The sequence below is a fragment of the Serinus canaria genome, chromosome Z, assembly GCF_022539315.1.
Source record: "Serinus canaria isolate serCan28SL12 chromosome Z, serCan2020, whole genome shotgun sequence".
Taxonomy (NCBI): domain Eukaryota; kingdom Metazoa; phylum Chordata; class Aves; order Passeriformes; family Fringillidae; genus Serinus; species Serinus canaria.
Window position 1 is genome coordinate 2,724,941 of NC_066343.1, and position 25,280 is coordinate 2,750,220.

General features: G+C 38.1%; 1 protein-coding gene across 2 annotated transcripts in view; it reads right to left on the reverse strand.

Moving 5' to 3' along the window:
• Window positions 1-25,280, reverse strand: part of FAM172A (family with sequence similarity 172 member A) — a 259,377-nt gene that overhangs the window by 97,627 nt on the left and 136,470 nt on the right. For both annotated transcript variants that reach the window (XM_050986881.1, XM_050986880.1), the window contains one exon: window positions 8,312-8,431. In XM_050986881.1, coding sequence (XP_050842838.1) covers window positions 8,312-8,431 — 120 coding nt within the window. The remainder of the gene's footprint in view (window positions 1-8,311; window positions 8,432-25,280) is intronic.

Sequence of the window (25,280 nt, forward strand, 5' to 3'; positions counted from 1 at the left end):
TTGCTAAAGATCAAAAAACTCCTCATGCAGAAACCTAAATGTTCACTGCGTAATGTATGGAATTTAAAATGATGCAAAGAAGTTATAAAAATATAAAACTAGTGAGATGATGCAACTCTAGAAAAATTTCTGCAAAGAAATGCAGAAAGTGCTGTGCCTTTGACCACCAAATCCCATAGGCAACAAACATGTATTTTCATGTAACTGGATTTTCTAGTAACCCTAACTTTCACTCATATCCAGTTCTTTTTTTATTTCATAATTAACATGCCAACTTTGGTGTCAAATTAGAAAATTAGTATGAATGGTAGAATGAGACAAAAAAGTAATGATGGGTGGTGCCAACAATCACTATTCAGTATAAAATCCCAGGAAACATTGTCTTTCTTCTTTTGGAAAGAAGTGGGGAAGGGACACATGCACAGCTAGCCCCAGATCATGGCCTGAGCTGAATGAACCATGAGATACCAGATTAGCAAATGACGAAGAAGGAGCAAAACACAATGAGGCTGAGCATATTGTCTACAGCAAGGTAACAAGGAGGGATGAATATTCCAAATGTATCTGTTCTGGAAGTGGCCAATGCTCAGCCTTTCACTGCTGCCATCATCTACTATCATCCAGCGGCGAGGCTAGCAGGGCTTCAGATGAACTGAGGAAGGGGATGCCTACATGGCATTTACAGTAAACCACCAAAAAATTTAAAAGGACATGCGGCTATGATACTATGAACTGTATTGCAATTGTTCATCATTCCTCTGTCTCTTCCCATTAGAGCATCCTTCCAGATTGCAAGCTCTTTAGGACAAGGCATTGCTCTGTGATTCCTACCACAACACAAATGGATAATGACAATAAATGCTAGCAAGTGAACTAATGATGCCAGTGTATGCTTGTCAGTTTATTTATTTAGGCTGAGTGGCCTAAAATGTTTATCTGCTCTCTGTTAGAATGGCCAATATATGCATACAAATACATATATGTGTATACACACACACACACACACACACACACACACACACACACACACACACACACACACACTCGTTATCAGAAAAGCTGAATGTGATCAAGAAGCTGTTTCCAGTACAGCAAACAGTGACATGCATATTTCAATATTTGTTTGCTCAATCCACCATTTAAATTCCTTACAGTTGCAAACTTCATCACAGGATATGCTATGCCTGTTGCTTTCTACCTCAAGTTTGTGCATTTCAAAAAGCACTAGCAAAAAAAAGTCCACTGTTTCCAAAAACAAGTCTGCTCCCCAAGTTCCTGTTATTCAACGCCAATGGGACAGACCTGGTTGTGTGTACAGACTAGGGAACAAGAGGTTGAAGAGCAGCATTGTGGAAAGGGACCTGGGGGTCCTGGTCAGTGGATCAGCAAGGTGAATATGAGTCAGCAGTGCCCTGGCATCTGGGATCCAGCCAGCCAGACAAGGGAGGCGATTGTCCTGCTCTGCTCTGCACTGGGGCAGCCTCACCTCAAGTGCTGGGGGCAGTTTCGGGCACCAAAATGTAAGAAAGATATAAAACTATTAGAGTTCGTCCACAGTAGGTAATTATGATAATAAAGGGCCTTGAGGTGAAGCTGTATGAGGAGTGGCTGAGGTGACTTGGTCTGTTCAGCCTGGAGGCGACAGAGGGTAAACCTCATTGTGGCCTTCAACATCCTCAGGAGGGGATGAGGAGGAACCTCTTCACTTTTATGACCAGTGACAGGATCTGAGCAAATGGCAGAGAGCTGAGTAATGGGAGATTTTGTTCGGATATCAGGAAAAGGTTCTTCACCATAGAGAGTGGTTGGGCAATGGAATAGGTTCCCAGGGAAGTGGTCACAGCACCAAGCCTGTGACAGAGTTCAAGAAGCGTAAGGATAACACTCTCAGGGATATGTTGTGATTCTTGGGGTGTCCTATGCCAGGAGTTGGACTTGATGATCCTGATGCGTCCCTTCCATTTCAGTATATTCTTTGATTCTACAATTCTAACTAAAGAGGAAGGAACAAAGTTGTTTGCCAACACTGGTGTTACAGGTTTGACCTGGTTTTGGTTAAAACTCAGCTATTCCAGTGGAGTGAGCCTCAAGTCACAGCAGCATCAACTCCAGACAAATTAATCCAAAAAGTGGTCAAATTGTTCATGGCTGAAAATATGTACCTGCATATGATGTCTTTCACAGGAACACAGACTTCTGGGTCACACCAAGGACCAAGAGTCTCAGCAAATTACTCATATAACTCTTGCCATGCGTGGGTCATGCTTGGCAGCAGCTTTGCCTCAGTCCTTTTCCCAAGCAGGACTTTCTTATTTAATGGCGAGAGACCTAACTCCACCCTAAATTTATTCATGACCAGTTTTAATCCATTTGCTCCTGTGCCAACATTGTTCTTTGGCTTATAAGGCTCTCCCTCCCTGCTGTTTATTGTCCAGATGTATTTGCTGAGTGCTACCAATCCTTCTAAGCTTTCCTTTACCAGGCTGAACAAGCCTTGTTTTTAAGCTCAGTTTCTGCAGTAAATACAAGCAGATGCTGAACTTTCTCTTTATAGATATAGCTACTAAAGTTAACATAAGAGGATTAGCAATTAACATAGCACTTTTAAAGGCTGATAAGCCTAAAGCATGCATATAGTATCTCTATGGCTTATGATAGCTAGGACCTGTCCATGCTGGCATCATGTCACAGCAGGTCTGAGAATCCTTCATTGTTTCTGGCAAAATATGCTTTCCATTGAAGCATATGAACACCTCTTCCCCATATCTCTTGACTTAATCTTCCCAAATGTGTCAAATTACCTCAGATGAATCACAGCAGCAAGCTGGACAGCATTAATACTCCCCTTCCTGGGACAGAAAGAGCAAAAACATCACAGTATCATATCTGACTCTTGTTACATTACCTAGTCATTCACTTACAGCCACTGGCAATGAAGCCATCTGTCCAAGGATTTCTCCAGCCCTGCTCTTCTCTGTTGATGAGATCACTCTTTGTGCACAAAGGCACTGACCAGTCAATGCCTAACTGTCCTGGCATAGAATGTAACTTATTATTACTGCAGAAATTCTACTTCTGAATACTCCATCACTTAATGCCAGGATCCAATTTCAGGACCACATATTTAATTTGTGTGCTCACATCAGTAGCAGGAATACTAAAAAAAATAGCATCAAGGCTAGAGACCCTGTTCCTGTGCAATCCTTTTTTATACAATTGACTACTGGTTCAACCATTAGCTTCTCTTGTCCACCCTCATTTCTCATTTGATCTTTTTCAGATGAACAAGTACTTTTTCAAGAAGGAGAACAAAGAATTGCTGAAATAAATAACCAGAACAGAATCAAGATATCATTTTTACTTTCAGACTTGTTTTTCTGAATGTGAGCACTAAATTAGACCTGCCTCAAAAATATGCTATTGTAAGGGCCCAACACAGAAAAATCCAAGACCTAAATCAGGTAGTGTTGAGTGAGATGACTTGTCTAAAGACTGGACATACAAGCCAAGTCCCCATAAACCTTCAAGACAGCATCCCACATAGCTATCCCAACTGATATTCAACATCTAAAGTGTCTTTTTTTTTTCTTTTTTTATTTTTCCCCAGTTACATGCTCACAAAGCTTTAAAGCACAGTGGTATTTTGTTTTTGTCTTCACAATAAGAATCCTGGTCACTGAGGAGTTTTCCTTCACAGCCCTCTACTTCTAGCTCTTTTCCATGCTTCCTACAGCTATCACAGATCTCATGTTATCTCTAACACACATCAGTAGACGTATTTCGATTTAACATGTCAGCCAGGGGAATTAAGAGTTGCAAGTCCACATTACCCACTCATCAATTTTCCAGGCAAACTGAATTAAAAAATAAATAGATATATTTATATAAGAATTTATAAAAAGCCAAATATAACAAACCATTCAGTCTGAGACTTCAGGAAATTAAATTAATGAAAAACTAATGATAGGTTCACAGCCTAGCCATCAAGTTTCTTAAATTGCATTTTGCCGGTGGCAGAATAATGATGCAGCCTCAGAGACTTACAGGTAGCTCAGCAGGTGCCTATCTATCACCATTATTATGGCACCTATCGGTGCCAGTCAGGGCCAGGTCCTTGCCATACTCAGCACAATACAGCAAAATGAAGTGGCAGCATATTGCAGAGAGGATCTCAAAATGACGGATCTAAAATTATTTCAAATTGCCAAAATTTGCAGATTTGATGGAATTCGCACTCTACAGTGCATACAGTAAATTGATCAGTGTGTTTTAAGGGCTCTCATTGTAACAAAGCTTGCTAAAAGGACATCCTCCTGCCATTTTACCTACACCTTTGTGCAAATTGTCAATACATACACCCAGTATTTTAGCCAAAGAACCATAATGAATAGTTTACACCTGCTGAAGACAACCTACTTTCCTTCTCCTAATTATTACCTTCCCGTGTGTATTTCATATTTCCACAGCAGTATGAATGATGTAAGATGGAGATATTATTAATGATTCTTACAATTTTTTCATTATTCCCATGATATTCGGTATTTTTCTAAAAGATAGCATTTAACTAAAATTGAAACAAAAAAGCTGCAACTCTAGTTTTAAGATTATGAGGAAATAACTGAAAATGCAAAGCCGAGGATCTCAGAAATAAAGGAAGCAAACAGCAGAAGCGTTCCACAAAGATTCTTCTGTGTGGGTCTTTCATGCAGGCAATGACAAGGAAAAACATTATATTTAAAGCAAAATAATTGTAAACGCATAAAATTTGGCAGGAAAACTCAAAGGAGGCGTTGTACCAGAAACTTCTTATTTTCTGTAAACTAAATATAAAATTGACTCCATCAACTTGAAATTCTCACTTTCTGTTAAATTTCATAAAATTATTATAAGCTTGGAGTTGGCAAAGTTCCACAATTTACTGTCAAGTAAAGCAAACTGATTCTGAAAATAAATCCCTGACTAAATTGTGCAAGGGATAACAGAATTAGGAACCTGAGATGTGTTCATGAATCATGGCTTGAGTTTTTCAAAATCAGTAATAAGCAATTAGCAAAACACAATGACCCAACAATTATTTTTAGTGTTGTGCATTCAAAAAGTAATTTACATGCAGATATTATCACATGCATGTTAATTTCAAACTGCAATTACACAAAGTTTAATTTACTAAACATTAAGATACAGTCTAACATATGGCTTATGATTTACCATTTGTAATTCAACCTATAAACAACAGAACAATAAAACTTAGTACATTTATGGGTGAAACTTTATTTTCCACATATTTTAATAACTTTCAGTTATTCCCCTAGTAATCTATGACACACCAAGGTACAGAAAATGTGTGCCTATGTTGCAATAACTGGGTAACAGTTTCTGTGTATTTGAGCACGATATTGCAGACTCACCCTATTTGTCTGAATATCCAGCAATCACAGATATGAGACAATGTATATCAAAAAGATCAATAAAATTTTTTTTTTGATGTGGCATGTATTTGAAAATTGCAGCCAAGCCTTATCTTCATTGCTTAATGAAGGATTTCCAGAACACAGCCTTATTTTAATGGTGAGAAATTTGGAATGAAGACCAGAATTTGGACACCAAAGTTTTGTAAATAAAAATTATTCTCCTTTTATACCAGTTTCATATGTGATGATCCTATCTGCTCTCTTTCCCTTCGTGTTTCCCAACAAAGAGCATGCCAATCAATGGACAAGGCAGAGCAGCACTGCCTTTCCTATGCAACCTTCCTCAGCAGCTTCAGACAAAGGAGCACCTGGATGGGTACTGTCTGTGGAAGAATGAGTATTGTTCTTTGCCTTTTCCTGGGAGAGCAGCAGCTCCTCCCACACAATGGTATGAATGTCCATGAACAAGACTTTGCCTAATATCAGCTTTCACTGGGTTTTTCTTAATGCCAGAACATCCCATTTCCATCAGGAGCCTTACACCATCATTAAGTGGCAAGCTGTAGCTGAGATGACTGCAAGCCATCATGAGAGACCTCACAGCACTGAACATGGAAAATTGACTAAGAAGATATTAATTGAAAACACATTTTTTAAAAAAATATTTTTGCTTGTTTTCTTTTTCCCTGCAGGCAAGATAAAATTCTGAGGGCTCAGGCAGAAACCTTCACTCCAAATTAAAGCCATATGCTTCACACTGCTCTCCTGTAATAGGCAGAAATGCAGAAGGAGCAGCTGTGCAACAGGTCTCCATAACAACTGTAACCTACAATTTCATGAATCAGTTAACCCAAAAACTTGCAAAGGAAGTGTAGAGGTGGTACAGTTGCTATATGGTGTAGCTGTTCTATCAACTTCATCATCACCCCCACATGAATCAGAGAAGAAAGTGAAGTGATCGAAAATGTATTTGTCATAAGACAGTAATTGCCCATCAGCTGCTCTGTTTCTTTTTGGAGCTCATTGCAATTACTAAGTGCCGTATGGATATAAAGTTTAAGAGAAAGGAGACAATAACAAAATAAAACCTTATAAATGAATACTTTGATGAAATAGTTCAGGGTTTATTTCAATGATATGTTCTTCGGTGTATGAATTATTTAATTAAATGGCTTTTAATATTACTCAAATATCAAACTACCTTTGCCTAAATTATTCTTTGATTTTTTAGAAAAACATTGAGTTGCATTAAAAATACATTTCAGGTCTAGTTTTGCATGACAGATATATGATGTGTCAATGGATATGTATTATATTCCTTCTCTCAGGCATGCATCTCCTGCAGAGACAGCAGACTACAGAAGCTGACCCTTACTGAGACCATCTTGTTTTTCTGACAAAAATACTTCTGAACTTCTTACTTGCTGGTTGCTTCCTGCAATTGATAAAAATTTTTGCTAAGCTTGTGATAACTTCACAGGCCCTGAGCACCCTGACCCTGGAAGCCCTAAGGTCAGAAGTCAAGTCTTACTCTGAAACATCAGTGTGCTTCATATTAAAGCAGAACAAAAGTGAAGAATATCCACCAGTGTGACAAGAAAAACAGAGAAAATGGGAATGACACCTTGGTCATCTGTTACCCAGGCCACCTCAAGCCATTGTCTGAAATGTGAGGGAAAAACACTCCAAGCCTCCTTCAAGTCAGCATTCTGTTTAGGAAACACTGAGAAAAGTCTCCAGTTGCTTTTTATTCCTGCCCTCTGCTACATGTATATATCTCTGGGCAGCTGGTGACCCAAACAATGTGGCTTCACAAAACATAGAGAAATTCTGCCAAGGCTTTACTTTGGACCCGCAAGTCGCACCAGAATAACCTGGGCTGAAACACAGAGCAGCTGAAAATCACAACTCAGGAAAGCCAAGACAGAACAATTGCTCCCTAATGTTCATGACATTGCAAGAGCAACAGGAACATGCAATGGAACGCATCCTAAAGCATTCATCTTATGTTCAGGCAGGAAACACCTTAATCACCTTTCAGTTAAATTAAACTAATGTGTTGTAGACGAAAGATGTACATATATGTCTGCTGTTTCCTGTGTCTATAAAATCAGTTCTAATGCTCTGCAATTTAACTTTCCACAAAACAGGACTCTTACTTTTCTGTAGTTTTCTTCAATAAAACATAACCTGATTATGATACTGTTTTAAAATCATATGAGGAGACTGTAGCTACATTGACAGAATGGTACACAAGTTTAACAGGCAGCTTGGTACACCAGATGGGGTCGAGAGATCTGCTTCTAGAGAAAAGAGTGAAAGACTGACAAACTAGATGCTCAGCAGTTTCAGCACCAGATGTAGAACAGCTTTACACTAAGCAAAGTTTTTCCCACCTTATATTGCTGCAGAGCCTAATAAATGAGAAAACAGAAGTCCTTCCAGCAAGTTCTGCAGATCTTTGTAGAAAAACTGCAAAAACTGAATTAAACTGCCATATTTCCCTGCACATTCAGCTCCATTCTATATACAAAAAGCTGCATTTGTGTCTGTGACTTCACTTTAAAACTGTTCTTATATGTCCTTAGTCTCATATGTCCCCAGGTTTTTCTGCCCCACAGCAGAAACTGTTGCCTTTCAGTACATAGTCTGGACAAGAAGGATGCTGCATGTTCTGTTTCCCCCACAGTCTTTCAGGCTCATGCACACTTGGGACCTTACTGTCTATCTCAAAACTAGAAAAGATGAGCGACCTTCTGGTTGCAAAGAAATCCTGACCAACCTGTACATGGCCACTGGCAGTTGTTTCTACCTAGCTACTTTCAAGAAGGTGATCACAAAGAATGTAGAAAATCTGTGACAGTCTTCAGAAAAGACAGCAATGGAGAATTCACACTTACCAACTCTACAAAGGCAAGTCCACCATAACTGTGAGCAACAAAAAACACATTCTCTGCAGCTGACTGGGAAATAAAATGGTCCCAAACATAAATCGCATGTTCTTCAGGAGAGCCATTATCCTGCAGAAAGAAATTATGTTTGTGACAATTATCTTTTTAAAAATGGCAATTCTGTCTAAAAACAATGTGTTCCTATATGTTAGAATGTTTTGTTAAAACAAAGATCAAATGAATACACACTAGTATCAAAAAGAGAACAGATTCTTTTGTCTAAATAAAGGCAGTAAAACTGTTGTTTTCTGAGATTACTTTAATAAGTATAACAAAATTATACATCTGCAAAATTTTACATAAATACCATGATGAGAACTCTGCTAAACAGAGCCATTCACAGGAATTATGAGTCATAGCTCAGATTTTTATTCTTTTGACAACTCATTTGTCAAATGTTTATTCACTGAAGGTTTGTTTAAAGTACTTATGCCTTAGGTTGGTAAATAATAACAGGTAAGAACAATATAAATACATAATTGTAAAATAATTTAGGTTAGTAAAGGCCTTTAATCTCAATTTTTACTTTTATTTCATACTATGAGCCACTGGAAACCTGAATTAAGATTAAAATTATGGTATTTGCAACTACTCTTTCAAATCCTACTTTTTGTGACTGCAGACTATGAGACATGGTGCAAACAAAACATCTCTTGACTGGTGGCAGTCATTACTTTGGAGTTTTTGCTAGCTAGGGGACAACGTTTTCTTACTGCTGAACAAGATTTGTCAAAATCAGCCAGCGTAAGATTCACAGAAGGCACTACAGGGACACACATTGATTTTAGTGCAGTCTCATCAAAACTCAAGGTTGTCTGAGCTTAAGGCTCTTGGAAAGAACTATACCTCTCTAGATTTTCCCTTTTTCTTGGGTTGTTACAAATTTGGTCTAGTCTCAGGCAACAAGAATAAGATGCTCTGCTAGGTACCCTGCTCTGCCAATATTTCACACAACCAGGATAACAATGCTGGCTCTTCCCAGGCTCTTGAATGCCAGAAAGAGCTGATCAGTGAAGGTCATATAATTTCCTAAAGTTTGCATCCCTTTTCCCTTTGGTCGGTGCCAGCAACAACTTCATATCCTTAGCTACCTCAGACACAGACAAGAAAAGCCTTGTTTTCTTAGGAAAAAGAAAGCACAAACCAGTAAAAGCCACTGGCAATCAGAAGCTGCTAATTACACATTGTGAATTATTGAAATTTATCAAAAATGTTGTGGTGATCTAGATCACAATTCCATTCTGCAACTCAGTTTTGGGGATTTAAGCTCTTATAATATTTAAAATCAGTGGGAAGAGACACAACTAAATAATGCGGTTGATTCTGGCTTTTATTTCTATTCTCATACCCTGTTTTCTAAGTAAGAGTGAGATGGCAACAAATCTTTTATGGATCTTGACTCAAAGTTTTTAGAATAATGATTCTGCTTCAGCAGCAGTGACTATAAGACAGAAAACCCTGAATTTCTCCTGCTCCTGGACAGATTCTGCTCTTCATTGACTATGACAGAATGTAGCTTTAACAAATTCCGTATCACTTACTGTAAATTACCTCAGTATAAGAAACTACTTATTTCAGAACAGTTTGTTGCTGATTTGAAATTTGTTTGTATAGATAGGTACAGAAAGTAAAGACTCCTCCCTTTGTGAAGAATGAGGGAAATTTTTTAGAAGAAATTACATAAAGAAAATATGATTGACAAATCAGTTATTAAGATAAAGCTGAAGGACAACTCGAACAAGAGTTTCCTGTGCAAAACTGATGTACTCTATAATCTCTTTTTTGTACGGCAAAAAAAGTACATTAAAATACTAAGAAAGTTTCAGAATTACTGATTTTTCTAATAGATTTATCTTAGTTATATACACAGGAGGTTCTTGTTTTCAATAATAATGTTGCCATAGATACTTTAACAGCAATTTTTGTATAGGTACCCAACACTGTTTGAACAATCTGAAAAAGAGGACATTTTTTTCTGCATAATATAGCATTTTCACGTTACTTTGGATTTATTATTTGACACACTGCTAGTAAAGGCACACCATTTTAGATTACACAAGACATCAGCAAAAAGCTTATGAACTCAGCCCAAAAAAGCTTTCATCAATCAAAGCATAACCAGTGGTCTAGTAAACTAAATTAATAACTTCACAGCTTCACAGTCTAGTACAAAGACTCAACACGATTATATAAAAGCAAAAATAAATGAGCTAGAATCAGTTAAATATAAACAGTCACTTCCTTTATTACCAGTTTAAAAAAAAACAAAAAAACATAAAATGTCAGGATAAACTGGGTTGCTGTATACTCTGCTAAACCCTAAACAAGGTAAGAAAAGCACATATGTGTAAGAAAGAGTCTGGAGGAGTTCTACATGCTTAGAAGAAAAGCCCTTTCTTCAGAAAATATCTGCTTATTTTTCCCCCTTGTAACAAGCCCATACCACAAACACCTCAGACCTGGCTCCAGTTCTGTACATGGAATATCCAGCTGCAGGAGCAGTGCACAGCTGATCTCCTTAGGATTTCAAATTGCACTAGGTCTGTGAGGTTTAACCTCTACTGCCTGGCTTGGATTAAATTATGAGACAGGATGCTGCATTTTCAGCATGAAAGGTGAGTCTCAGGCAGCTGTTGCTTTCTGTAATTTCACTGAAGCTAAATTGGATGCACTTATATAGAACATTGTAAAATTATTTGATAGAGAGGGTGTCTTCTGGTCAGAGTTTACATTATTATCTACCAAATGTACAGAAATGAATGGACATTAGCCTGGAGATATCACACTATGTACCTCAAAAGGCACCTCAGACTGAATGCATTCTTCTTTGTGAAACAGACTGAGATGAGACAGGCAGGAAAACTTGAACTTAGACTTCCCACTGCTGAAATCTGGTCATCTGCAGCAGGTAATTCTATGTCAAAATAAGTTTGACATAGAATTACTCCATCCCTCTGGAAACCCTTCCTCTTGATCATTATATCTATAATTAGACATGAAGGGAAGAAAAGATTAAGAACTGTATGATGTGAAAAGGCCCTAGTGCAATGTTTATGCAATACAAAGTAATCCAAACAAGGCTACTCCTGGGCCATACATTGGGCAGAAAAGTGGAGGGAGTGAACTCATATTTTCCAGCATGGCTAGTGCTAGGAGTCGAAAGGTATATAACATTTTAATGGTTGGAGCCATTAGGTATACACAGATAAGCAGTATGCACACTGTGAATACAGTATTACATTCTGTTGCATTCAAAAACAGGTTAAATTTACCAGTGTAATATCACAGTCATTAATTGTTAAATACCAGGTGAGAGTGATGCAGCAACTGAAGCCTTATCAACTATTCCAGATTCTAACACCTAGACACTGCAAGGTCTGCAGATATGATGGACTACCTGAGTCGATAACACATGGAATTGTCTAAACAACATTTGCATATTTGTGTAATTAGCTCCTAAGGTTAATTAGCTCTGCAAAGCAGCTTGCCCTTTGAGACTGCTTACTGTGACAGGTTCACGCATTTTGTGTTTCAGTGCCAAATTTTACTTATTTCTTTTTTTTCCCCCCTTTTTTATTTTTCTTCCCCCCAAAGTAGACTGTTGCCAGAAAGTCATAAGCCTTGAGGCCTTAAGTCTGGAGGCCTTGAACCACTCCGATGGGGATCTGAGCAGAGCAGCTCGGATCCCCATCTTGAACTTCTAATAAATCAAAATAAAAGAAGTCACATAAAGAAAAAAGTAAAGACTACAAAATTAAGTTTTCAGATCTGGTAACCTTCTACTTCTGGGGTTTTTTTTAAAATCAAGAAGTAGGAATCACATTTTTCTGAGACAAGGGAAAAGTGAAATGCACACAAATAGGGAAATATGCCATACAGCTTTTAAAGAATTTATTTGAAGGTGGTTTCTCTAATTACCATTTATCACAGCAAAATAATTTCTCCTCCTAATTTGATAAGCTACTATAAACAAATATGGTATGTGAGTTAAATACGGGAGAACTGAATTGCACGCTGGCTGGGAGGCCAGAAGGAAACAGAAGTCTTTGATCTCCTGTCCCTGGAGAGGCTAGATCTTACCTACCAGTAATACCTTGTCAGTCGTGTACAGTTTGTCCCATTGCCTCAGGGAGCCTTGGGGCAGGCAAACTTTTGCAATTCACCCCACCCTTCAAAAAAATCATGACACTTAAATTCATATAAGTATAAAAATATCCTGTTACAAAAGCATCTTTCATGAGTTCTAAATGATGCTTTTCACCTGTTTTCACCTGTTGCATTTTTCTCCCTCCTTTTGCAAAAATTTGCCTTACATGAGACAAAAACTTTTTCACTGAGGAGAACAAAATTAAACTATATGATGCATTACTACCACCAGAGCAGCTCCAAAATTTCCATGCAGGACGTGGTCTAAGAGGCTTTTGTCATGGTTCAGGAACATTACTCCCTAATTAAGTGATACCCCCCAACCAAGACTAATCCAAACCAGACCCCACTCCTCCCACTGCTCTTCTGCTCTTTGTATGTGGTGGGAGACAAAAAAGACAGAGCTTATAGGTTGAAATAAGAAGAATTTACTGGAAACAGCAATGAAATAAGAAAACAAACAGTAACAGTATCAATAAAAAAAATACACATAAAAGAGGGTGATTTACGTGCAAAAAATGCTCACTGAACCTGAGCTGACCCAGTGTGACCCACAAATGAACAAAATGGCAGAGAGATCCTCTTCACCCATGCTCTTCTTCCCGACCACAAGCCATTCCCCTTCCTTCTGGGAAGGAAGTGACAAGAGGTAATACCAAGTAATAATCTAGACATGTCCACATGGCTTCAGACTCCGTTCCCTCACAGTTACAGCAAAAAACTTAGCTGTCCTGGCTGAGCACCAGGATAGCTTTGAGGGCAAGAAAGCTGAAACGCAAGCAAAAAAACCACCCAGTATGTGATTTTTCCCCCACAGCAAAGACAGTGGCTATGGCATTACAACCACAGAGGAGGATTAAAGTAAAGAGTGGATATCAACTGAAAACAGGAAAGGAAGTGGAAGTATGCATTTTGTATTATGAGTATGCATTACATGCAAAATTATATGCATTTTGCAGCATGAGTACATGAAGACAAGACTTGAAAATGTCTAGCACAGGACATTTAACCAGATTTTGACTTTAACTGAGAAATTCCAGTGTATTAGGAAGCATCCCATCTACCTGAAAATCTTTTTTACCTTTTCAATCACAGAGTTGAGAGAATTCTTGCACAGTTATTTGGGAAAGGTTCCCTACTACAATACAAGAGGTGATCCCAGGAGACGGCAGGACCTTTTATTAACAGTAGGAATTGTATTTATGCTTTACTTACTGACAACAGGCAATGCTAATCTGTATGCTACACAGATGAAGATATGTACACATGAAGATGGGTTGGCTCTTGCACAACTCTTAAATAACTGGGCTTTCAAGAAGCATGGCAATAACCATGCCATAGCAGTTACAGAGGCAATTGCAGCTGTGTGAAACCAGACAAAAGGATGCTGCAGAAACAAGCACCAAGACCAAGAAACAAGCAAAGTGGTTGTGAGTGGGGGAGATAACAGTGGAGGAAAAGTGACAGTGGAGGCAAATTTATACCAAATCTTAAATCTGACATATATCTGAAATTCAGTTTAGCAGGTAATGTAAAGAGTACAGGAAAGCAAGGATGATGAAGACTGAGAAGAGTCAAGCAACTTTAGTTGCTGTGAGACAACTGAGTGAGACAACTTGAGAGAAAACAAAAGGAGAAGAGATGAAACCACAGACAGCTGTTGCTCTGGCCTTGAAAGTCTAAATAGAGGACACATTTTTTTCCTCCTTTTATGAGGTATGGCTCTGTATGGATTTTACTTCCATACTTTGCTATATTAAAACCACAATACTAAGGATTTGATCAGCTGTGCAGAATGGGTTCATGGTCACCAATGTCTGGTGTAGCTCTATGAAAACAGAGAGAGCATTGTATCTGCATTGGTTCAACACTAAAATCATGTAAATGCATGAGTGATGTTATTTTTTTCAGCATCTGTATTCAGAAATTCCTTACTTATGAACTTAGCAGGGATTAAATCATGAGTCTTCAGATGTAAAAATGCCATACTCTTGCACTTGTGGAAGAAGGGGTGAAATAAAAAATTATACTATCTTTTAAAGGGTGCTTTCTGAGGTGGGGGCAAGATACATACTTTGTCAGCAGGCAGCAGCCAGTTTTGAGACAAAAGGAGAGATCAGGTATCACAACATCTAAGTCTGGTCATTTGTGGAGTTGCAGGATATAAATAGCATAGCCAAGGTTGTTATCTGGCACACGCTTTCAGAAAGCAATATGGCAAAGTGACTTGAAGTTGTTTATTTTGTATTACAGATCTCAGTTTATTCCCAAATCTATTTGAGATGTTTCTGTTTCAATTTCTTTTACCTATTTTATTTGTGAATTGGGCTGGTCATGGAAGTGTTCCCAATATTGCTTATGAAGCCCCTTATGAAGTAATGTTGTGTGCATGGAGTCAGTAGCACAAAGGAAGCCCAGAAGTCTTACATTTCGCAGTTAAATGTCCATGATACTAAGTTAAAGATAGTCTCACCAGCAAAACTGCCAACAATTTATCAGAAAAGCACGCAATCTCAACAGTCCCCCTAAAACCGGAAGTATTCCATGAAACATGCAATACGTGGCCTATCAAATAGCCAAACAAAAGATGTAAATCCAAAATGCATTTGGTAGACTGATGCAACATTTAAATTTCCTCCACCAGGCCAGAGGGGATGAAGAATTGGTTTGAGACGAAGTGGTGATAACGTGGGATGACGTTCATGCTATGGTACAACTCTTGAGATTATGCTTAAAATTACAAGTTTTAGCTAATGCAAGACTGATGTCTAGCCACGGTTTTCCTGCTTTGTGTTTGGGCTCCTCCCCAGGGCTCCTGCTCTCCCCAGCTCCCACCACAATTACCACTGAAGATGACTTCAGATCCTGTCCCACTTTCCCCACTTCGAATGCAAGCTGGGCTTTCCCTGATGAGAGTGGTCAGGAAATAAAATTCAGACTTATGCTATATATATGTATGTGCAACAGAGCAAGCTTGGATCCTAACACCCTAGGGCTAGGGCAGCAGGAGGGAGTTACTTTTCTGCTTTATACTCCAGCTTTATGGCACACAAGAGCAAAAAAAAAGCAACTCCAAGACAGAAAACCAAGACAGAAAAGCATTTTTCCAGCTAAACCCCCAATCACTGCAGTTCCTAACCAAAACCCTAGAGCAACTTCTGGATTAAAAAAACCCAAACCACTCTCATCTCCTGTGTCCAAGGTGCTCCAATCACCTCTGCCTGGTGAGGAACAAGCTGGACATCAAAACACTTTCCACTCTCTCGACCACAGGCCCTACCTCGAAGCCTTCACTTAAAATATTTCAACAGGTCTGAAACCTGTTCCACAATGCCCTGAAACCACAGAGAGACACTGTCAGCGCCCACAACTGCTCTCCAGAGAGGCGCCAGTGGTCTCAGCTGCATTATTGCATCACTGATTTAATACTATACTTCCTTTTTGGCAAATGTGGGCCTTCACAGGAGGCCTTCAGAGCACCACCATGTCAGAAGCATGTAGATGATATATGAATATTTTTAGGAGGCTGGTGTTGCAGATGGAATTCCTTAGATTCACACTGGAACTGAGAGTTTAGCAGGGTGAGTTTGGACATGGATCTGTTCAAAAATAAAGAAAGCAGCAAACGTTATCCATGTCCTTCACTCTGCAATGACTCAGCCTCTCTGCATGGCAAATACCTTCTGCTGCTCTGTTCAAATGCTCTCCTTACTTCAGCTTTTTATTTGGAAATTCAAGTGACTTTGTAACCTGAAACAGTTTGCTGTTTACAAAGCAAATCCTGGATTTCAGGCTTAACCAAGTCTCAAATATTATTATATTGTCTTGTATAAAGTATTGCTTGTCAGCCAGAGTAAGACAGTTTTATCAGGCTGTTGTTCGAGTCTGGGTTTTCCCATTATTACTTCTGTTGGAGTCTGGCAAGTCTTGCCATCACCACCCAACTGTCTTCTAGTAAAGTGCAGGAAAGAAGATCAAAACCAAGAAAAAATCAGGCAAAATCAGTTACTCAGTGGCCCTTAATTATGACGTTCACCAATAAGTTCATTAAGAGAAGAACGTAAGTAGACACAAATATGATATTCGTCTTTTTTAGTCTGGGCACAGAAACACTGCTTACTCACTGAGATGAAAAAGTTGCAGGAGAAGAAAATAAATAGGAGGAAGGAGGGTAATTAATCAGAGGAGGTTTTACTTAAGAAAAAAACCAACTGCTTTCCCTTTTAGCTCTCTGACAGACTTCTTGATTTTTGTGTATTTTTTCACTTTTCCATACAATTTGCAGGGTTCCAGGCAAAGGAAGGCTGAATTTGAAGTAGCACATTCTGGCAACCAGCTCTGAAATCCTGCATGGAGAAACTCTTCAGAATGAAGACATAATAACAATCTCTCAGATTAGTCCTATCTGCACAGTTATACCATGGGTATGAACAAATATCTGTACAGTTCACAAGAAAATCTCCATGCCATGATGATCTAAGCATTATCTGCCAATCTCTGCAGGTAGACTTGCACATTCTAATTTCAGTAACAACTATAGCAGCTTGGCCAATGATATTCCAATTGGTAAAAATACTCAAAGACTGGACAGCTGCCTTTTAGTACTGTTATGGATACCTACATTTTACATTTTTTTATGTCTCCTTGTACTTTTTTATTCCCAAACTACTCAATCAAACTACTAAATCTCAGGGATCAAGATTCTGTCCACAATGTATTTCTGCCTATAACAAAATGAACCCAAACAAACACTGCCTTTTGTATGATCAAATTATGGGAACAAAAGAGTATTTCTTAAACAAACCATCAGATCGTATCTTCACAGATATCCTCCTCAGCAGCCATGGTAGCAATTAACAGATTAATTGTGAGGGCAAATAAATAAAAATGAAAACAATACTTATATAAAAAGAACTTCTTCACAAGACACAGAGAGATCATGCCAGCCATTTAAATGATTATGTGCATTTTTTTCAACACTAAAAGCAATTCCTTTGGAAATGAATGGACCTGAAACATTCAAAAACTCCTAATGGAAGTCATGCAGAACTGTTATTTTTCTATTTCCTATAGTACTCAAAAGCCTATTTATTATCCTGTTCTTTCTCAATCTGCTTATATGTTGTAATGAGAAACAGACTATTATTTTTTAAACCATGCTATTGCAAGAAAAATACCATTTTTGCCAAGGAAAATGCAGCTTTCCCCACCACAGGAAACAACAGATCTACACAAACTTCAACACATTTAAGTAAGGTAACAATTTAGTATTTTCATTAAAAGCTATGGTTTCAGAACCATAACTTAAGGTCAAACCTCAACTTAAGGTCTCTGTTACAGAGTTTATATTTTTTGTGAGAATTAAACACAATGGAATGGCTTTGCTCTGTACTGTTCTTCAGTTCTGCATCTCTATTTATTACACTCAAGAGCAGTTATTTAAGTGACAGAAAGATTTAACAGGCTCAAAGCTATTTGATTTCTCTTAATAATGACTGCAAAGTGCCCAGTGCTTTAAGTAAACTGATATACTACTTAATGCACAGTTACAAAGATTTGCTTAAGTGCCTTAATATGTAGAGGACTGCAGTTAATTGTATTTGCAGGAACTGTCATTAGCTTATAATTATCTAAAGACAAACACAATCTGAAATTCAGATTTGAATCTTCTGTTGTTTCTCATTTGAATAAGCTGAAAAGTTGAATGTTTAGCTATTTAACCCTGAATTCTGCTTCCTTATTTTCCTGTGCAGATGCATCTCTGTTATTTTTGTTTCATAATAACGTACCCTAGGAAATGATCTTTCATCCCAATGAGTTGCTACACAACCTCAGAACTTGCCTGTCGTACCTCTGTCTTGAACTCTGTGAATCCCTCGTGTTGATTATTTCATTAAAACAGGCTCTTTTCCACACAGATTAGCAAGGCCATTCACATTGCAGTAGTGGTGCATCGCTGTTGTTGAAGATCATTAGATATTAGATCAACAGCAATTTTATTCTAACACATTGCATTTTTTTTAACAACTCAAAACATCCAATTACATAACAGACAGCTTGGCTGTATTTTAAATTAGCACAGATGCTAAAGCCAGGAAATGTAATTCTCAGGATATCAGAACAAAAGGTTCAAAGTAAAAAGAATTCTTATAAACCATAAGATTATCAGGACTAGACTGTCACACTGTGACCTTCCTGGCGTCTAGCTAATCTGACAATATTTGGCAGAGCATTGTTTCAAATCAATAACTAATTAACAAAGTACAAAAGAAGTTGTACTGTTTTTGAGCCTCCTTGTTAAAAATGGCTTTTGGTTGCATATGGGCAGAAAGGTCACTTTTATGACATCTTCAGGAGTCTTTCAACACCTTGCCACTGTCAGATTACATTACTTTTAGCAATTAATTGTCATAAATTAAAACAGAAGCACATTTGTTACAGCAGGTTGTCATAATGACATAGTGAGCAGTTGTTTTGATATGAATTTTTCCCACCGACCTTCTATCATATCTTAATTTTTTTGGTTGACCTAACTGGAAAATTGGGAGCAATCTTGTAACTCAGGTGGCATAGTCCAAACATTGGGTGTCTTATTGAGATTATAGACTGTACAAAAACAGAACAGAAATTCCAGGGGTAACTGAAGATCCTGTGAATATATATCTTATTTAAGATATGTAATCTATGTCTATTTTGCTGTGTGGGATAAGAAAAACCCTCAAAAATCAAATGGATGCCACTTTTGTTACTGTTACAAATAGTCCTAGATGCCACATTAATCCATCATAAGAAAACACCATTTGTCTGATGTATTTTAAGACAAAGATTAAGTGCATTGAACACCTGCAGCCTTCCCCCATTCAAACTACTACTTAGTTTTGGAGACTAAGATCTTTACTGACATTTAATGAAAAAAAATTTCTGTTCTTTTAGTTCCTTTTTTTGAACTCTTCTGTATGCCGATGTCCATCTTACAGATTAGTTCTCTGACATGTATAATTTCAAGTTTGAGCTTGCTAAAAACCATTATATCAGGATGAAAAAAGACAACAATTCTAACAAAAGTTCCCTGGATAAACAGGAAAAGAGAAGAAGGACAGACTCCCTTCTGTGTGGGAGAAGAAAGAGATTGTGCAGAAGAATGGATCTGGGCAACTGCAGGATCTGTCCTTAATGGTGTCAGCATTTAAAGCTGTAACCCCAATAAGTCTCTAGGTAACTTGTCTCTAGTTCTGGTTGCCCTCTAGAAGCTGATTAACCAGATCTTCAGGCTAACTGAGACGCTGGAAGAGCTCTGACAGCTCTTATAACGAGCAGCAGAGCACTGTTTAACAATCTATGTTTAAAATATTTTCTATTTTTCTTGCTAGCTTTATTAGAGCAAACAGTTCTACACAAATATATTCTAAACTTTCAATCTTGTTAAGTAATAAAGATGAAAATGAGTGGTAAGAACCCACAGCTGCCAGGTACCAGGCAACTTGGAAATTCCTGTGATCATGTTCATTGTATCCTAGCGCAGTGACCAAACGCCCAAGCAGCATGGACTTCTTTGGAGGTCCAGCATTCCCACAAAACTGGACAGGAGTTTCATAAGTAATTTGTAACTCTTCATGAACATGGGCACAGGTGTAAGAGATGGAGAGAAGCAATGTTTCTGTGCAGGGGCTTCAAGGCAACCTGTAGGCAATGCACTGGCCTGCAGCTGTTTTGCTAGACAGTCTCCTAAGTAGTTGTGTACAGGCTTAATTAAATCACTCTGCTAATGCTTTAATAAAGTAGACTTCTTAATTCTGTCATGTCTATCCACTTCTAAACATGCACTTAGAGAATTATCTATTTACATGTCACAGGGTGTTTTTACTCTGAAACTCAAGAACTGCTTTATAGTTGAAAATGAAATCCTGTGGACTCATATCAGCAATATAGACAAAATCCTGATGAAAATATAACAAAGGTGAGGAAGTAGGAAGGATGTGGGCACTACTTGTATTCTCTCCATTATTCCAGAATGGCGTTGCTAATAACATCTGGACAACATCTGTGAAAAAACTCCTACTGCTGTTCTGGTTGAATGTCCTTCAAGGTAATTCAAGATAATAATCTGTCTTGGGGAAATTCTTGAGCTCTGAAGAAATCATGAATATTTGAATATTTGCTCACCACCTCAGTGTTAAAAATGCCAAGAAATATCAGTGCCTGTATGTAGGGGTTTATATCTTTCAAAATGCATTTCTGTAGCAGTACTTGTGCAAGATCACATTGTTTTAACCATGCTGATAGCTTGGGGTAAGCTTCTGGTCTAAATCACCTACCCCTCCTAGTATGGATGGCCAACCACAACCTCAGTAGTACTAAATGTTCTGAGACAGTGAAATTTGCCTTTCTTCGCAATGTCCACAAAGTCTACTCATAGATCTAATACTTCTTTGAGGGCTGAGCTGAAACTTTGTAATATCAAATCATTGAGCTGCGTCAGCTGGAGAGAACATCTGAGGGTCACCTAGTCCAAAACTATGCTCAAAGTGCTTTCTGCCAGGACTGGTCACAACTGCCGTACTTCACACTTTCCAACAAAAGCAAGAAAGTGGAGCTCCATAGTTCTAGAGAAGTCCTGAAGATGACTACAGCACTCTGGACAGGAAATAATTTTTGTTACTTCCATGCCATAACATTATCTTTCCAAATTTGTATGCTCTGTGGACCCACAGTACAAGTGAGGCACTGGTCATCTTTTGCCATCTGTCTTTGATAGTCTAGGAAAACTGAACTCTGCCTGGTCATTTTATCTTTGGGTAGAAACAGCTCTATTCATGGTGTTCTTAGAAAATGATGTCATGGTTATTCAACACCAGTGTAACAGAGTAACAATAATGTCTCAACTTCTGCTCCAGTAACAACACTGTTTGGCACCCACTAGAGAAAAATCAATTTATGCATCAGCCAAACTCTATAAGTCAGCTAGAGTAGCTCAAAACAGAAAGGAAATGGTAAAAGAACATGAACCAATAGCAAACAGCAGAAGAAAGGTATTAAGGACAAGTGGTTTAAATCAAACCAAATGCTGTTATTTTAAGATCTATCACAGCCATAACTCATTTGTCCACTTAAGACAATGCATTCAGAGCCTGCATGGAGTCACAGCAGCATGCAGCATCTGAAAGCTTGACATAACTCACTGAGGAGAACTTCACACACAGTCTTCACTGATAATGGATTTAAAGATAATAAACAGTCATTAAACATAAGCCTACCTTTTTTTGGCAACCTGTGCAAGGGACACACGATAAATAACACAATCCTGTCATCAAATGTGTTTGTTCATTTTTCAAACACGAAAAGTGGAGTAGCTAGAAGAGTAGGGAGATGTGCTACAAAGAGGAATGTGTGAGGGCAGTGGTGCATTGAAGCCTAAGGCCTCACCAGGAAATCTTTCAAAATTACTTAGGCAGCCTAAGCTTTACTAAATTTCTTCCTTACTTTATTTGATAAATGCAAAAGAATTCCCCAGCAAACCAGATCCCAAAGATATAAATATCTCTTAATATTTATCTTACATCATCTTAATGTCTACATGCAATTAAAGCTTCTCTTTTCCCAGGTTAAGAACAGAGTAATTGTGACACAGTTAAGTGGTAATTGCCCACTTTTCTAAGACATAGGCTGCACTGGTGAGATCCATGAAATTAGATAATTCAGTTACACAGCAGGTGGAAAAGATAGGAGATAGGAATGAAGAAACATCCTGGAAGGAAACACCAGTCCAAAAGAACACACTGCAGATGCTCATGAAGTACCAGCTGCATTGCCTGAACTAAATAAATTTTAAATTCCTTGCTATATTATATAGCTGGATACACTGATTAAATCTTTGCTTTTGGGAGAAAGAAAACTTTCCAGTCTCATGTACCCCATGTCTGTCATAGACTGCATTAAGTCAGAGGCCATCTTATGCAGTTTAGAGGACATCAAACATGCAAGAATGTAAGCAGTTTTGTGTGCTTTGGCGCAAGTAGCGCCTGTGTGCACACACTTGCACATGTACTTGCATGACAGTTTTCTCACACCAGTTTTTACTAGAAGTACCAGACAGGAAGATCTCAAAGCGTTGCTTAAGAGCCCAGAAAATCTTTAGTGTCCCCAACACATACAATTCTTGGTAATTCTAAATGCACATCAATCTCGCTTTACTTAGTAGTTTCTCTCCAAGCAGTGCCATCTATTGGGAAAACAAATAAAAATTCAAGTTTTACTTGAAAATATACAAAATACTTCACTGGGTATCGACAGATTCAGTCTTGCCAAGCACTATCAAAAAAGACAGAGAAAAAGAATGAGAATCAACTGTTAAACAACAAAAGTGTAGAACAATGCGTCTGAACAGCATGCAGCCCATTCAGAGGAGAAAACCTGCTACCAACACCTCTGACCACAAAAGACAAAAGCACTTTTGATCAGTTTAGAATCCACTTTTATCCAGAGAGATAGAGAAAAAACAAGGATTCAGTTGAGAGACGAATGGGAAAATTTCTCATTCGTCTTTAGATGAATTAATGGCTGGAGATAACTGTAAAACAGACTAGGAATGAATTCTGCCTGGACACTATCGAAATGAAGTTAATGGTACTGAAGTTAGTAAAACCTAGTTCTGGGGGAGTGCTGATTTGATATGGAGTTCACCAAGACATAGAAGAACAAAAAGACACTCTTCTAAAGACTCCTAGTAAAGCATATTTCTTTGCCTGCAGAGTGATGGCAACTAGATGATTAAAAAGATCAACATTGTTCAAGATATAAATAATTCAAAACAACAACACACAATATATAAATTCACAAAAAGTAAGGATTTTGGTTAGTAAAATCCTGAACTTGTAAGGATTTAAAAATTAAATTAATTAATTGCTATAATACTTATTTTTTCAAATTTCAGCCACCTATGAAATGCAGGGTAGAACCAGCATTTCTTCTTGGGCAGCTTATTCTACATTGTTCCACGCCTCTGTCTCCTCCACTATTTCTAGTCCCCTTGGCAGCTGTCACTGCTGCAGGCAGCCAAACAGCCTACACAGGAACTACTAGATTTATCTTAATCCCAAAAGCTAATTTTTTTTTTCCCCTTCTTATTTTTTCCTGAATTTACACTTTGTTTTCTGCAGCAAATGAGGTGAAAACATTCTTGAACTTACTGTGCCATCCTGTACCCCAGTTCCTGTCTGCTGACATTCAGTTCCTAGATTCCACAAATGTTTTTCTGATCTCCATGCACTGCAGTACAGCCCTCAAATCCTCCTCTCTAAAATAAATAAATAAATTTAATATATTAAATAAATATTTCTAGATGGATTTAGTGGAGTGGTATGTCTCCAAAGAAAAGGGTTAATTTGCAATAATGCACTTCAGCTTAAGATAGCTACAAATATGTATCTTAGAAATTAATTTTTATCATCTCTCACTATATCAAGTCTCTTACGGCTGACCGGTCTCCAGGAAACCCATGTGAAGAACATTCAAGTTTTGCAAAAAGGTATATGATGCCACTTGAGCCCCTGCTAAATTCCTTCTGCCAATTTTACCAAAGACACTGAAATCTAGTAGCAAAACATGCCACTGTGTGTAGAAGGTTAGGGTATGTTATCCTTGTTTTTGGATATCAGCTACAATCCTTGTGCTCTGTTAGATAAATGATAAAGGATACTGACAAAGTGCAATTTGCACTGGCTCAGAAGACCTAGAAGGTCTTTGCAGTCCTTCACTGCTGTCAGTCTACAATCAAAACTAGGCAATAGTAGAGTTCAAGATGTTTGAGTGATTTTTATTCACTTTTGCCTTCAACAAGCATGTCTGCATTCTGCTGAGCCAGTTTCCTTCACCATTACCCCACAAACTAACCATGTTTATGAGGCTGAATGCCCCCTGAGAGCAAGGAGGACTCTTCTGACTTGTGAGCAAGAATCTTTTTTCAGCACCATGGGAGCACTATACAGCTTGTGGTGGGAGGAGAAATGCAAGCTGGTTCTTTCTTTTGTAAACTTAACATGGCTTGCCTTGCATTTTAGGAGCTGGATCTAACAATGACACTTGTCACTACATGGCATCATGTAATGGATGTCTGAAAGACACCAAAGCTAGATGGTCCTGATTTATTCCTCTTCTTTGATTAAACCATATTTGTGAAATGCAGAACAAAGAGATGGTATAACAGAGAGAAGAGATACAGGACTTCCTTCACTGATTATCTGCGCCTCTGATTTTTCAATCATTCAAGGAAAAGAAGACAAATAAAACTTTCCAGGATTAGTAAATTCAAAATTAACTATAAGAATTCTTGATAATATTAGGATTATTAAAAATACCTAAGTCAGCTGCTCATGCTAAATAGCCTGTGCATAAATCATTGAACACTAGTTTAGCTATTTAATGTAAGTGGCCTGTTCATTGTAGCATCTGTAGAATGAAACATGACATACATATTCTTCCTGATTTACAGAAACTACTGTAGAAGAGTAAGAACTAAAAGTAAGAACCTAAAGTTTATCTGACCTTTTAGAAATTATGTGGTAGCCTAACTGCAGGTGCTAAGTGTCATGGTATAGGTTTAGCTTCCAGCTGCTGGCCCAGGGTGGTGCAGGTCTCAGGTGGCATAGGTTCCGAAAGAACCTAGAAGTGTTCCTGGAGTACTCAAAATGTCACTACACATTTATGTTCAGCGCTTGACCTGCAGTGTCTTCTCAACTCTGAATGCCCAGTGTCCCGCACTGCATGGGGCAAGAAC